Source organism: Scomber japonicus, chromosome 3, assembly GCF_027409825.1.
Source record: "Scomber japonicus isolate fScoJap1 chromosome 3, fScoJap1.pri, whole genome shotgun sequence".
In the NCBI taxonomy this organism is placed as follows: domain Eukaryota; kingdom Metazoa; phylum Chordata; class Actinopteri; order Scombriformes; family Scombridae; genus Scomber; species Scomber japonicus.
This window is the reverse complement of record NC_070580.1, coordinates 31,314,423-31,329,517: the sequence shown is the minus strand read 5'-3', so window position 1 is coordinate 31,329,517 and position 15,095 is coordinate 31,314,423. Positions and strand designations below refer to the sequence as shown.

The window sequence follows — 15,095 nt, the reverse complement described above, 5'->3', positions numbered from 1 at the left end:
AGCCACTCACTGGCTTTGTTTACTGAGGTTGCCGGGGCAACGGCTGGAATGCACCTCATCTCATAGTGACTGACCTTGGGACACGCTGTCATTCACTGCTGTGTGTGTGTGTGTGTGTGTGTGTGTGTGTGTGTGTGTGTGTGTGTGTGTGTGTGTGTGTGTGTGTCTCGTCTTGATACGGTCTGTTCTTGTGACTGTATTGCGATTAAAAGTAAACACCGATGTTGCCAAAACAGTTTCAGTCTCACAAATAGCAGATAAAAAAATTGGTATCTATGAGAGTTTCACTGTCTTTAAGGCTGAAGGATCTCTGTGTGTTTGTTTTTTTTGTTTATTCAGATCCACCTTAGTCACTGTATTGTAACACTAGGTACATTAAACCAGCTGAATGTGTCTTTTTTCACAGTATTTTTTACCCTGATTGTTGTTAAAGTTAGTTTTTACGCCGCTTTCTCTGCTTTTAAATGGATCATTGTGATGTTGAGTGTCATTATGAGGTTGATGCATTATAATGAGCTATTTCACAATCCTCAAGCTGTAATTAAAACTTGCACAAACCTTAAAAAAAAGGATGACGTATGAACTTCCCCACCTAATCAAGACCACAGATTTTAAATGAGAAAGGGGAAAAAACAACAGAGCACTAATATCAGATCGTATTTAGTTTCATCTAATATTTTCCCTCGCCTATTTTTTGTTGTTGTTGTTGTCCTCTTATAATTCATACACCGAGATAAAGATCTACCACTTTTTGGCGAGCTCGGTATCTGAATGATTCAACAGCTGTGAGCCAATGATCTTTCATACCTGGCTAGATGAGTCTGACAAAACTATCGCTTCTATCAAATTCTCATTTACAAAAGATAACAGAAACCTGATTAGCTCTTTTGTCCTGTGACAAAAATAACAACATGTTACTGACTGGAGATGCTGTAATTTGCATACAGTTATTAGGAAACCAAACCAAAAAAACTGTATGTAATGTATTTAAATTTTCTTATTATGGATTAAAAAGTCTTTCCGTGCCACACATTCATTGCACAAACAAGAAAAATGTCCAGATCTAGAGTTTAGTATCCCACAGAGGAAATTCATGTGGTCGCTCAGGTTTGGAAAAAAACAAAAATTCAACAATACAAACGCGCTTACATCAACAAACACGCTTAAATAGACCAACATCACAGCAGCAGCATAAACATAAACAATGATGGCTCCATTTTTTTTTTTTTTTTTTTTGGGCTGGACCGCAACTATGGGGTTCAGCAGAGTCTGTATTTTACTCAAATTCACAAACATGACAGGCTGTAAACTTTTACAACGTTGTTTCTACACGACCAAAAATATATAACTGTGGTGGAAACAGAGGACAGCTGGATGCAGAGTGACTGTTACAGAGAGGTCGACTAAACCGACATAACAGCCGCTTCTTCTCCTACAGGCCGCTGTGATCGACTCTTCGGCTTTCAGGAAAGATGCTCCACTGTGCATTTGGATTTTTATAACTCAGCTTTATAGCAGGAATGCAAACTTTTAATTTCTAGTATTAAAACATGATAGTCCCATTTAAACCAACACATCTGCCGCTTCTTCTTCTTCTACAGGCCGCCGTGATCGACTCTTCGGCTATCAGGAGAGACGCTCTGCAACTGAATTTTGATTTTAATAACTCAACTTTATACCAAATTTATATATATCTAGTATTAAAACATGATAGCCGTGTAGGCCATTAAATCAGTTTACTGTAGCTGCACTTGCTGTAACTGGGCGGTGATGAAGAGCCTCCTGAATTTACACCCAATGCTGTCACAACTTCCATTTGTAATTTCCACCAAAGCCTCCAGAAGAAACATTTGATATCCATGAATTCACATTATAGACCACCGACTATCCCCGTCACACACACACACACACACACACACACACACACACACACACACACACACACACACACACACACACACACACACACACACACACACACACACACACACACACAAGGTTGTGATAAAGCTAACAGTGCTTAACGTTGATTTAAAAGTGATTGTTTAACAGACATATAAACCACCACAAATAAAAGTTCAACCTGCAGAAAAATCACTTATTTGTGAGTTCAAGTGTGAGAAACTCCCAGATGGCAGATTAAACTACTTCAGTGACAAATGGGCAAACATAAAAAAACCATCATCATGACACTAAAATGAAAAATGAAACACATCAGAAAGAGAAAGCCTGAACTTTAACACACACACACACACACACACAGTGCATGGTCCTGTTAGACTGAAACCAAACATTTATCAGCTGTCAGAGTTCAACGAGCTGAGACAGCCAGAGGCTGCTGTTGACACACAGCACCATGGCAACCGAGTGGTCGAGAGTCAAAGAGAGAGTAAAAGCAAGAATCTGTGTGTGTGTGTGTGTGTGTGTGTGTGTGTGTGTAGTGTGTGTGTGTGTGTAGTGTGGTTTCTGGTCCAGTACTGGAGCAGCCTGCCAGTCAGTCAGTTAATACATCACAGCAGAGAGCGATGCCAGGTCTGCAACTAATTATTTATTTTACTATCGATGCATGCGCCAAACACTTCCTTGATTAACTGATAAGTTGTTTTGTCTATAAAATGTCCAAAAATAGAGAAAAATACCCGTTATAATTACTCAAAGTCCATGGTGACGTCTTTCATTGGCATGTTTTGTCTGATCAACAGTCCAAAATCCAAAAGATAAAGCGTTTACTGTCACGTAAGACACAGAAGAGCTTAAAATCTTGACATCTGAGAAGCCATTAACCAGTGAATATTTGGCATTTTCGCAAAAACATTAGTTGCTGCATTGTTTAAAAAGGTACCAATAAGAAGATAAAACATGATACAGCCTCAGAGTAACAGATCTGTGAGTCTGAAGGTTTATCAGACGCCAAACAAGTTAATAAGGAGATTTGACCACTCAGTGTTTTCACAATGACACTCATTTCATCCTCAATCTCCACAATCAGCAGGTTAATAAAAATAAATTGTTCATGGCACAGAGTAATCTACCAGGAGTTTGTTCTGTCACGTTGTCGATCATCTGGGAGCCCTCTGCGCCCAGACTCACACTAAATTAAATGAGGCGGCTGCTGATGTCAGTGAACACAACCGTATCGGCCGGAGAAGGTCACATCACATCATTTCCTGTGCGGGCCGGCGGTGTTTACCCCCTCCTGTTGTCCTCAGGTCAATTTTGACCCAGGAGGATAACATTAGGCAAAAAAAACAAAAAAAAGAAAGAAAAGGAGGTATAATTTCATTTAAATGAGGCCTATTTCCCAAAAAATGTGTGTAAACCCTGTGGTAATAAGTCGGAATGAAGTTGGCTAAAAAAAGGTCTAACACAGAATTGGGTGATAATTTCTACCTTATGCTTTATAACACAGTCAAAGCAGACCGAGGAGGATTAAAAAGTTGCACGGTTGACGGGAAGACAACAGGAGGGTTACACAGAAACAAAGAAAAACCCCCCCCCCAAAAAAAGAAAAGAAAAGCTTGTAATGAAGTGAACAGAGGCTGAATCACTGCTGCATGTTAAAGAGTAACAGATATGTTTATACCCGAGCGATCCCCCCCCTTCCAGGTTTTAAGAAACACAGACTGAAAAGCTTCGGTTGCTTCAGTGAAAATACGGGAAATCAGTCAAACTTCACGCCGCTATAGTGAACGCTGCTCAACAAAAACACGGCCTGGAGGCTCAGCAGGTTAACCGTGTGTGTGTGTGTGTGTGTGTGTGTGTGTGTGTGTGTGCTGCGAGGGAGAGAATGAGGTCACACAGTCGGATTTAGGTCAAAACTAAAAAGCTACAGATCCCGTCGGGCCTGTTCTCACTTTTTCTTTTTTTTCACCTGGGTTTTCTCACACAGAGTCACACACAGATGGAAGATAGCAGAGGGGAAAAACCCCTTCAGGCAGATTTAAATTAGGACATTAATATTTGAGGAAAGGAATACATCAATTAAAATCTGTATGATGACTCAGCGTTGTTGCACTTTAAATAGTAACGCTGCTGTTTTTGTTGCTGGGGTGTTTCTCTCTAAAAAGTCGTGTAGCTTGTTCCAGCGGATGAGTCTAATTGCTGGTGGTGGAGACTAACCACTTGTGCTTTATTGGACCGCAACGCTTAATATGAGGAGGTAGTTTGTGGCGTTTACCACCTTTGCTGGAACAGTTTTCTCCAAATATGGAAAGGAGGAGAGGAGGGAGAGAGGGAGGGAGGGAGGGAGGGAGGGAGGGTGACTATTTTTAGGCTTTAACTCCAGTTTACTGTGTGCCAAATCAGCCACCAGTGTCCAAAGTTCACACGCATGCAATATAAAACAAAACTGACACTAAAGCTAGCTCGTCTTGATGAAGATGTCAGACTCAAGAGAAAAAGAGTAAGGCTGCAACTATCTTTATTATTCTCATTATCGGATTAATAAGTCAATTATTTTCTCAATTAATCAATTTAGTGGAATTGGTCCATAAAATGTATCGATCACTGTTTCCAACAAACCCGAGACGACACCTTCAAATGTCTTCTGTCCCAATTAAACAGTCTACAACCCAAAAATATTCAAGTTTACGGCCATGGAGGAAAAGAAGCAAGTCAATATTCACATTTGAGAAGCTTTTCTGTTTAAAAAAAAAAAGACTTAAAACAATGAATTGATTGTGAAAGCAGCTGGTGGTTTTAATAGTTGGCGGATAATCAATTAAACATTGCAGCTTAAGAAAAAAGCAGAGAAAAGTGCAGTTTTTTGGTTTTATGGCACGTTTCCTGTTTTGCTTAATTCACCGTGTTTCCTGCCGCCTCATCAGCTGATTATCAAACAAGCTCGGATTGATTCGAACGCTGCCGACCCAGCAAACAGCAAACATTCACAGTTAAAGACTAGCTGGTGATTAAAGTAGAACATTAAGCATCTAAATAAAGAAAGATATTTTCTTAGTCAATATTGGACTTGGGTTAATCAGATGGATCATAATGGGACGATCGCTCCGTGGCTGCTGGATGTGTAACATAGACAGCTGTTTATCACACAGAGTCATAAAAAATTCAATATGTGATGTTGACGTTGAGTTTACAGTCTGAGCCCACGTGTTTTATATATACACAAACAAGTATGACGTTAAAGAAATACGAGGCGACCCTGAACACACCGCAGCTTCCCTTTGTGATTATAACTATAAAATGATTAATAAATTATCAAAATGTGCTGTTGGTTGACTGAATTATGAACATAGTGATCATTTCAGCTCTACTCAGAACACACTAAGGCTAGGCTTGAAAATCCGTCCTCCACTTCAGCCATGAGGTAATACACCTGTCTGCACAAGTGAGAGGCCAACACCCTACACACACACACACACACACACAGAGAGAGTTATGCAATCTCAGGAGCGATAAAGTCTCCGTCGTTATTGTGGCTCCGAGCTAAACTGCTGCTGCTGCTATGCAACACTAACTACACACACACAAACACACAATCTCGCAACCTGTCAAAGGTGAAGTACATACGTGCAGCATTTCACTTCAGTTTCTACTGGTCTTTATTCTGAGTAACTCTGACTTTTGAGTGGAACATTTGGATAATCGCTGACATTTAAAAAAAATAAAAAGGGACCATTCTGCTGATTTTAAAGGTTATAGCCCGTCACCTGAGAATAAACTGCTGATGACAACTTCTACAAAAAAGGCATTTTCATTACAAGAAAGAAAAAAACTTGACTGATGCCGTTAAAAGTTAAGGTCAAACTAAAAACATCATCTCCTAAAAATCCAGCTCCTGGATCATAAAAACAGAACCACAGTTTTTTTTTTTAAGACAGAAACCGCAGAAGACGACAGATCAGGTCGATCCTCAGCCGCAGAAATATCGGGGAGAAACCACAGCTGGTGGATATGAAGCAGGGAGGACACACACACACACACACACACACACACACACACACACACACAGACCAACAACCTGCAGCTTCCTATCATTCAAATCTCCCAGCAGACAGTGAAAGCAGCATCGAGGAACAAACAGTCTGACTGAAATTGAACCAGCAGCAGAGGAAAAATATAATATCTTAAAGTTGTTAGTTGAGTAACAAAGAATCTATTTTGGGAGTCGATTAATTGTTTTTTTCCTGCTTCCAGCTTCTCAAATGTGAATATTTTCTGGTTACTTTCGTCCTCTGTGACAGTAAACTGAATATTTTTTGGTCGTAGATTGTTGAAACACGACATTTGAAGTTGCGTTATTGGCTTTTGGAAACACTAATCAACAATTTTCACGCATTTTCTGTCGTTTTATAGACCAAACAACTCATGATTTATAGAGAAAATAACTATTAGTTGCAGCCCCAATAAAATGATTGGATGCTTTAATATGAAACGCGTATCATCTCTAATAAGATACATGTGCTGAAAATATTCCTCCGCCTGCCTCAGTGTGTGTTACAGACAAAAGCCAGGGGCCTCCCAGAGGGGCCCCACAGCACAGCTAACCATTAACACACACACACACACACACACACGCACGCACACACAGGTTTTGAAAGGAGACGTTGAGTTACATCACTGTGTCTGACAACAGCAAACATCTCCTTCCCACGCTCCCCTCTCCCTCTCTGGAGCACTCTTCCCATCATGGAGGTGAGGTATCTGACAAACTCATGTTACCTGTGTAGCCATACTGGTTCCCTCCCAGTGGGTCCAAACTCCAAATTCACAGAGTCTGACTCACTGCGGTTATGTGGGACATTTCCCCCCCCCCCCGAGCTCCTTTCAGAAAGTGTAAAAACGTGCTAACAGAGCTCAGTAAAATGTAGTGAATGGAGTCCTGTTCTCATGTTGCACAGTAAACACTGAACTGCTCTGACAGGCGTAACACAGTTCTTATCGGGATGTTACAAATTAGACATGACTGCTGCAGGTACTACAAGACAAAACCAGTAAACGTCAAATGTATTAGGGATGGTTTTCATGTGAAAGACACACGAGGCTTAGGTCTGTCACAATAATTATGTCGTCGACTTATCGTACAATAACATAATTATCAACATCATCGTGTCTCTATATCTTTTACCTCAATATCGCCACAATTAGCAGCTAAGAGGCTATTCATGTTGTTGTATACTCACTCGTATGACAATTATTTAAAAGATACACAAGACCAGGGAGAGTTGCTCTTAATGTCGGTTTACTTCCTTGTTTTCATTTAGGACAATTATGACAACATATTGGGTGGGGATGGAGGGGTGGGGGGCTGTGACGGTATCTCAATCAGGACAAACTTAGGCTATCAATACTCACACAACTCATGCCACATAGGCTAAGTGAGTAGTTGCCTCCATTCCTCACTGTGTACTTCCTGAATGGAGACTGCAGAAGCAAGCAGTGTTGCATATATATTTTATTAAAAAGGTAAATAACCGCCCACTCTCCTTGCATCATTATGTTATTATATTATCATTATCAGTGGTATAAAATGGTCTTCCAAATGACAGTAATATGGTTTATCGTGATTATTTCTGAAGCGATATATATCGTCCAACAAAAGCAGCTATTGTGACAGGCCTAATGAAGCTCTTTGGTTTGCAGGAAACAGAAATGTCAAATAGGTAAAAGCAACTTTGCTATTAATATGTTTGTTTGGCACCTAAATTGTTTGTTTGAGTTCAGACTCTGGTGCGTTTGCCCGCTTCATTCAGTCCATTTTGGCCGGTGTGAAAAGTGTCAATCGGACTCAACAACCAGACAGAGACAGCCTGACAATGAGTTTGTGATGTGACGAAGCAGAGCGACCACAGAGCTGCTTAAGGGCCGTTTTCACACCTATAGTTTATTTACACAGGTCCGAAATCAGAGGATGAGATGGAAAACTTGGTTCAGCTTCTTATCACACAGAGAAAAATCAAAGCAAACCAAAATGCTTCACTAAAAGCTTCAGAAGTTCTCTCCACTCATTGGTTAGATGTATCTGAGGCGGGAGCAAGAACCTAAACACAGGAAGACCTTCATTGCACTAGTTCTGGTCGGATCTCGATTCATCCTCCAGCTTCTGCTTCAAACTGTTAATTACACTCATTTCAAAAACACAGCTGGTTTAAAAAGGAGCCGTTAAGCTCAAACTTGCTGAGTACGCCAAATAGCTGGGGTCTGATGGAGGTCGGATCACGTTCCCACTGCAAAGGAACCGCACCAGAGTTTGTTTGGGGCTTGGATTGAAACCACACCCTCAAAAAAAAAAAAAGGTCTCGGTATGGTTCCTTTGGTCTTCACCCGAACACGATTACTGTGTTTAGACCTGCTCGTTAACTCACACGGAGAGGGAGAACAAACCAGAGTCATTCAACAAGATCTATAAAAAAAAAAAAAAAAACCCATCACAGGTCTGAAAACATGATTTTAACATGAATTCAACAGATAAACTATTATTAAACCCCAATCCTGTGATTTTTTCCAGAGACTTGACGTCATGGGGTTGGATGATGCAGAGCAGTAACGGGGCGGATGCACTCTGTCACTCATCAAGATCTTGGGCATAAGTCCCCATAAAACCACCAACGTATGTTTTTACATTCCAGTCTTTGTGTGGATTAAAAGCAACAAGACGCAGCATGTTGATCAGTGAGCTTTTACAGGTGTTGGCAGGTGTATGTCTGCTTCTGATCTTCATGCGAATCTAAACTAACCCACACACACTGACATGAGACGGACAGCCACGTGAATGTGTCACTCTCTCTCTGAAAGCACTTTTCCCCAAATGATTCTTATCAAATCAGTGAGCTGTAAAAGCTAATAGAGAGGATATGTGGAATAAAGAGTCCAGTAGTAAAAGGCTTATTCAGTTAGCACCATGATGAAGATTTATACAGATACTCCGTCATGTGTTAAAGTATCAATAATAACCACAATATGCAACAAGTTTAGTTTAGTTTAGTTTATTTGGATCCCCATTAGCTGTTACCCAGGCAACAGCTACTCTTCCTGGGGTCCATGTTAAAATAAATCTTCTATATTAAACACTAAATACATATTTTCTCATTTTCTGATTTGACCGTTTGAAGCTGAAAACACTGAAACATGAAAAACACAACCAGTGCTGCCTTACTGTTCATGTGTGTGTGTGTGTGTGTGTGTGTGTGTGTGTGTGTGTGTGTGTGTGTTCGTGTGTGTCCCACCCGCCCAGTCATTTCCTTTCTACTGTGGAAAAAATCAAACCTTCCCCAGTTTTACATCACTGAACAAGCTCAGCAGCTCATTCCCACCGCCCATCGCCCCAGCACCAGCCTCTCTCTGTGTGTGTGTGTGTGTGTGTGTGTGTGTGTGTGTGTGTGATGTCTGTGTCTCTGTGTGTGTGTGATGTGTCAGGACAGTTTCACACTCGGGTCAAGTTTGGTTGTTTTTTTTTCCTGAACCCAGAATTTATCCAAAACAATTCAGCACATCTGATCATGTGTGAAAGCTGCTGTTGAATCCAGAAAAGAAGTCTTGGTTTACCTCAAAAACACTTGGTCCGGGTTCAACTGAGCCTCTGAAAACTACGACTCATGAGCTCAGTTCAGCTGCTGTGGAAACTGACAGATTTAGACTCACACAGAGGAGACTTTTGTTCTAGTCAGACTTGTAATTTAACTATTCTGAATATATATATTACATATATATGAGTGAGTATTGAGGATCAAAGTGCATAAAATTCCCATGACAAAGATCCAAACCACCGTCGGAGTGGGCGTGGAAACATGAACCCTGAAGCTGTGAAGTATTCATCACTCCACAAACACACCTGGACTCACCCACTAGTCTCACCACAGACACGAGATGATGTCACTAATAAAGGTCTGAGATGCTTCTGGCAAAAACCACATTGTCTGTCTGTCTCTCTGTGTGTGTGTGTGTGTGTGTGTGTGTGTGTGTGTGTGTGTGTGTGTGTGTGTGTGTGTGTGTGTGTGTGTGTATATAAAAAAGGAAGATATCTACAGTCTGAGGTTTCTTTTTGATCTTAACTCTGCTCCTCAGGCAGTTCAGCTAACCTGTTTCAACCGGGACTGAAACTAATTACCAGTAATCATTATCAATTAATTGGTTAATCCTTTGGTCTATTAATCATTGGGGGTTTTTTTACTATTAGTTAAATGCATGATTCAATATTTAATGCCATTGGTACAGCAACAATTATGTCACATTTGCATTGTCACATTCACTGATTACAGCCTTCAAATGTCCCGAACACTTTTCTCCCTCAACCAACAAAACCAACTTCAAAACTCTTCATATTTATGTTCAAAAACTACCACATATACTGTCATATGAACAGCAATCAGCTAAACCATAACCACATTATAGAAATAAATCTATATTCAACCAATCTTCCACCAAACAACAAGAAAAGCTGTCAGAAATGAAGCCGACTGAAAGCTTCCCTGCTGCATCTCCATGACTCACTCTCTATGAAGAACATCTATAAAGAGATATAAAGGTTCAATCAAAGACGGTATAAAAGAAAGGGTTTAACACTCGATATTCACATTTATGATCCTATCAATGATTAAAAAAATACTTTAACAATAAAAACAAGTGATTTACTACTTCACACTGGGGTCCAATCTGGCCCACTCTCCCTCCTTCCTTCCTTCCTTCCTCCCTGTCATCTTTCCTTCCTGTCTTTTTTCCTTCCTTCCTTCCATCTGTCCTTCCTCCCTTCCTTCCATCTGTCCTTCCTGTATTCATTTCCTTCCTTCCACCTTTCCTTACTTCCTTCATTCCTTCCTCCCTTTCATCTTTCCTTCCTTCATTCATTCATTCCTTCCTCCCTTTCATCTTTCCTTCCTTCCTTCCTTGCTCCCTTCCTTCCATCTTTCCTTCCTGTATTCTTTTCCTTCCTTCCACCTTTCCTTCCTGTCCTTTTTTCCAACCTTTCCATTCTTTTCTTTCTTCTCTCCTCACTTTTATTCTTTCCTTCCTTCCACCTGTCTTTCCTTTCTTCTCCTTCTCTTTCCTTCCCACCTTCCTTCCATTTGTCCTTCCTCCCTTTCTTCCTTCCTTCCTTCCTCCCTTCCTTCCAATGATCTGGCCCACATGAGATCAAACTGCGCTGTATGTGGCCCTTGAATGAAAATGAGTTTGACACCTCTGCATTAAAGGATCAACATATACTGCCTCAGTATTCAAGTATGCATGTAACCAATCGTCAAAAACTATTAAATGTGATATGTTTAATATGAGTTTTACAAATCTGAACCACAACTGTAAAAAAAAGCTGAAAAATATTGATTCAATCAGCGTTTCACACATCTTAAAAAAGGTCTATTTCATCCCGAACAACAGTCAATATGACGAGAGAGATGAATGAGATTAAACTGGTTGGAAACCTTGAGAAATGACTCAACAGGATTAATCAATTATCGACTAATTGCTTGACTCTTATCAGCTTATCTCGCCTTCCCTTCTTCAGAAGAAGAGGCCAATAAAAGGCCAGTAGACGCCGAGTGATAAAAGAACTCCAAAACCTTTTCACTTTTATAATAATCGTAATAAAAAGACGACAACAGTGAGCGGCGAGAGATAAGAGATCAACGACATTCTGAGCAGGAAGTCCATAATGAAGACTTCCCGACCAGACTGAGCCGCTTTCACTTCTCCATGGAGGGGAATTTTGTTTGGTACAGATTCCCATCATAATCATTTCAATATGATTTTCAATTGAAATGAGAATAATGATGTAAAAGTGAAGATTCCCTCAAAGATCACAGATCATATTTCAGTCAATCAATCGTTCATCCTTGGTGGCACCAAACAGTTTTCATTCACACTTAATGCACAGGTCATTTTTGCAGTTAATCAATTATCTGATAAAGCCCATTACTGTTTCCAAAATCCTAACTGAAAACAGTTTAGTCAAACCAGCAGTCAATTACACAATTATATTTAAGTTTCAAATCATATAAGACTAATAAATGACAATTTATCTTCCTATTTATTCTACACATAATTCATTTAACAGGTAAAAAAAACTACTAATGAGAAAGTGACTGTAATTAGATGTGTGTTAATTAATTCTGGGGTACAAACACAAGCAGCTTGTTAAATAAAAATAGTTTTAAAAAGTAGAATAAGTGAGCAGCAGTTGGATGCTGAAGGTGTTTATCCTCATAGAGATGACAGGGCACAGGCTGTGTGAGTGGTTTTTTTTTGGGGGGGGGGGGGCGTTGGGGCGGTTGGAGGAGTGAGTGTGTGTGTGTGTGAAAATATTATTCATCCGGTAGCCAAACTGAGGAGGCTTCACCTCTCCCCATGAAGCCTGGCTCATTAACACAGGTGTGTCCTCTCTCTGTGGGAGCCTGCTCATTAAAACACACTCTGCTGTTGTCATGTGGAGACTCAACACCTCCAACACGCCAAACTCCATTAAGAAATCTGTCACTTTAATACTGCTGCTGGCAACATGACACACTTCATTAGTTAATTACCGTGAGACCACATTTAAGCTCTGACCATGGCTGCTGCTGTCAGAAACCCACACTTGAATGAAAATGAAAATATTAGAGAGGTGATTTGGTTCCAGTTGTCAAAGTCTCCTTTACATAATGTTAATTGGAGGTGAGAGGCAAGAGGAGCAGGGTTTAATTAGAAAATGTGAGTTTTTCAATAAAGCTTTGGTTTAATTGTAAGTTTTATATATGCCGATTTGAAAATGAGCTCCTCTCACTTATACATATAGTCAAAAAATAAAGATGCATTGATTATAAAGTCGCTAATAAGCAAATTCACATTAAAGTAGAAGATTTTTAAACACAGTTTGGTTGACACACATGTGAGCTCAATGCACTGCAACATAAAGGACACATTAAAGCGAACATTTTAAAGTACTTTGACGTCTTTAACTACATGAGATACTTTCATTAACTCTTTTTAATTAACATTAAAGTGGAAAAAGCTTTAAAACACCGGCGGGGAAACTTCCACACAAAAAAATGAGACTGAACTGAACTTTGGTCTCAGGCATAAAACTGCATGAAGCTTCCTTTATAAAACACGAGTCAAGTTTGTCTAAACAGCCTTAAACCTCTCTTTAATTTAACATAACACAACACACCCAGCAGTGGTGACTTTAATGAGATATCATCTGTTTTTAAAGTGTTTTCTTTTTTCCCTCTCTCGATCCTAAACGCAGTCTCTCACCTATAAGCTCGCTACATGCAGCCAGGTAGACGGCGTGAGCAATGTGTAAAACTTGATATTTTAAAAGGAATATTTATTGTTTATTGGTATTAAATGAATGCCGAATTAAATAAGAGGGTTAGCTGATTCAGAATATATACTTTACAATAATATATGACATGTCTATATATGTGAAAACCCAATAATACTTTAAAATGCTCGTTTTTTAAAGGGAGTTTTGCCCCCTTCATAGCAGATGCGTGTGTGTTTGGAGCTAAAAACTGGGGCAAAGTATGGAAAAAACTACTGTGACAAGCAAAACCAGCTCTCATGTCATGGTTAGACTCTTAATTAGCAGTTTAACTAATTATGGGTACAACAGCTGAGGGTTTTTGAGTCTTGAGGAAACTTCCAGACTAATGTTAATGAATGGAGCTCCCAATGGAGACGAAACATTTCTAAAAGCTCATTCTGTATAAAATAGTTATTGGTTTGTGTATTTAATTAATGCAGAATTAAAGAGGGGGGTCTGCTGATTTAGAAGACATACTTTATAATCATATATAATGTATATATAGATGTGGGGGAGCAATAAGACTTTAAAATGTTAGTTTTTTAAAGGGAGTCCGCTCTCTTCTTTGCAGAGAGCCGTGTGTGTGTTTGGGGGGTAAAAAAATGGGGAAAGTGAGAAAAACTCTACTGGGACAAGAAATATAAGCAACACCAACTGTTATATGATGGTTAAACTCTTAAATATCAATTAATCTAAATTTAATGGGGGCTTTTTGGAGCTTATAGATGAATGAATGGAGCTCCGTTATTCACCAAAGGAGCCTAAACATTTGCTAAAAACTCATATTTTGTATGAAATAGTTACTTATTTATGTATTTAATGAATGCCGAATTAAAGAGTGGAGTCTGCTGATTCAATATATATAATGTATAATCATATGTACTGTATATATAGATCTAAGGGAACAATAAGACTTTAAAATGTTAGATTTTTTAAAGGGAGTCTGCTCTCTCCCTTGCAGAGAAAGGTGTGTGTTTGGGGGGTAAAAAAATGGGAAAAACTTTACTGGGACAATAAATATAAGCAACACCAACTCTTATATCATGGTTAAACTCTTAAACACCAATTAAACTTAAATCCAAGGGTTTTTTGGGGGGGAGCTTTTAGATGAATGAATGGAGCTTCTTTTACTCACCAATGGAGACCAGCTTTATATTCTCCTTCTCCAGAAACTCCAGAGCCAGAGACACATTCTCCAGCTTCATCTGCCTGAAGTTGGGCCTCGGATGATACTTTCTGAACATCTTCTTGTGGCTGAGGACCTCCAGCAGTGCGATGAGCCTCAGGCCGTCGCTCAGGTCCAGCTGGAGGTCACCAATGCGCTTATTGACGCATTTCAGGTGCTCATTGGTCCAGCGGGTGAAGGTGTTTTGTTGGATCTTCTTCCATGGAGCGTCTTCAGCCAGATCCTTCTCTGTGACCGGCATCTTCTTCTTCTTCTTCTTCTTCTTCTTCTTCTTCTTCTTCTTCTTCTTCTACTACTTCTTCTTCTTCTGCAGTCTGAACACTTCTTATGTGGAAGGTGCTTTTGAGTGTTGGACAGAGACTTTAAGGCGATGCGTCCTCTCTGCAGGCTGAAGTGGATCTGAAGTGTTTTCAGACTCGCACCAAGACTCACTGACTGCTGCTGCGTTCAGGTGCTAATGCCTGACGTCGGAGCTTTCAGCTTCTCTTTCCTGCTCTACACATTGGCAACGCTGAGGCGCCAGTGGTGTATTATCGCCCCCCATCGATGAAAATGAGTTTTTTTTTAGTTTTTATTTAAAGATGCAGTATGTAGGATTTAGTGGCATCTAGTAGAACAGACTTAGCAGAAATTGAATATACAGGGTGTCCACAAAGTCTCTTTACAAATTAAAAG

The 15,095-nt window shown here is 39.9% G+C and overlaps 1 protein-coding gene across 1 annotated transcript in view; it reads right to left on the bottom strand.

Moving 5' to 3' along the window:
• LOC128355191 (filamin-B) overlaps positions 1–14,793 on the bottom strand; it is an 85,436-nt gene extending 70,643 nt beyond the window's left edge. Inside the window, exons 1-2 of the mRNA XM_053315431.1 lie at positions 14,717–14,793; positions 14,370–14,676 (exon numbers count right to left, since the gene is read on the bottom strand). Coding sequence (XP_053171406.1) covers positions 14,370–14,661 — 292 coding nt within the window. The 5' untranslated portion in view covers positions 14,662–14,676; positions 14,717–14,793. The remainder of the gene's footprint in view (positions 1–14,369; positions 14,677–14,716) is intronic.
• Between the last annotated feature and the right edge of the window lie 302 nt (positions 14,794–15,095).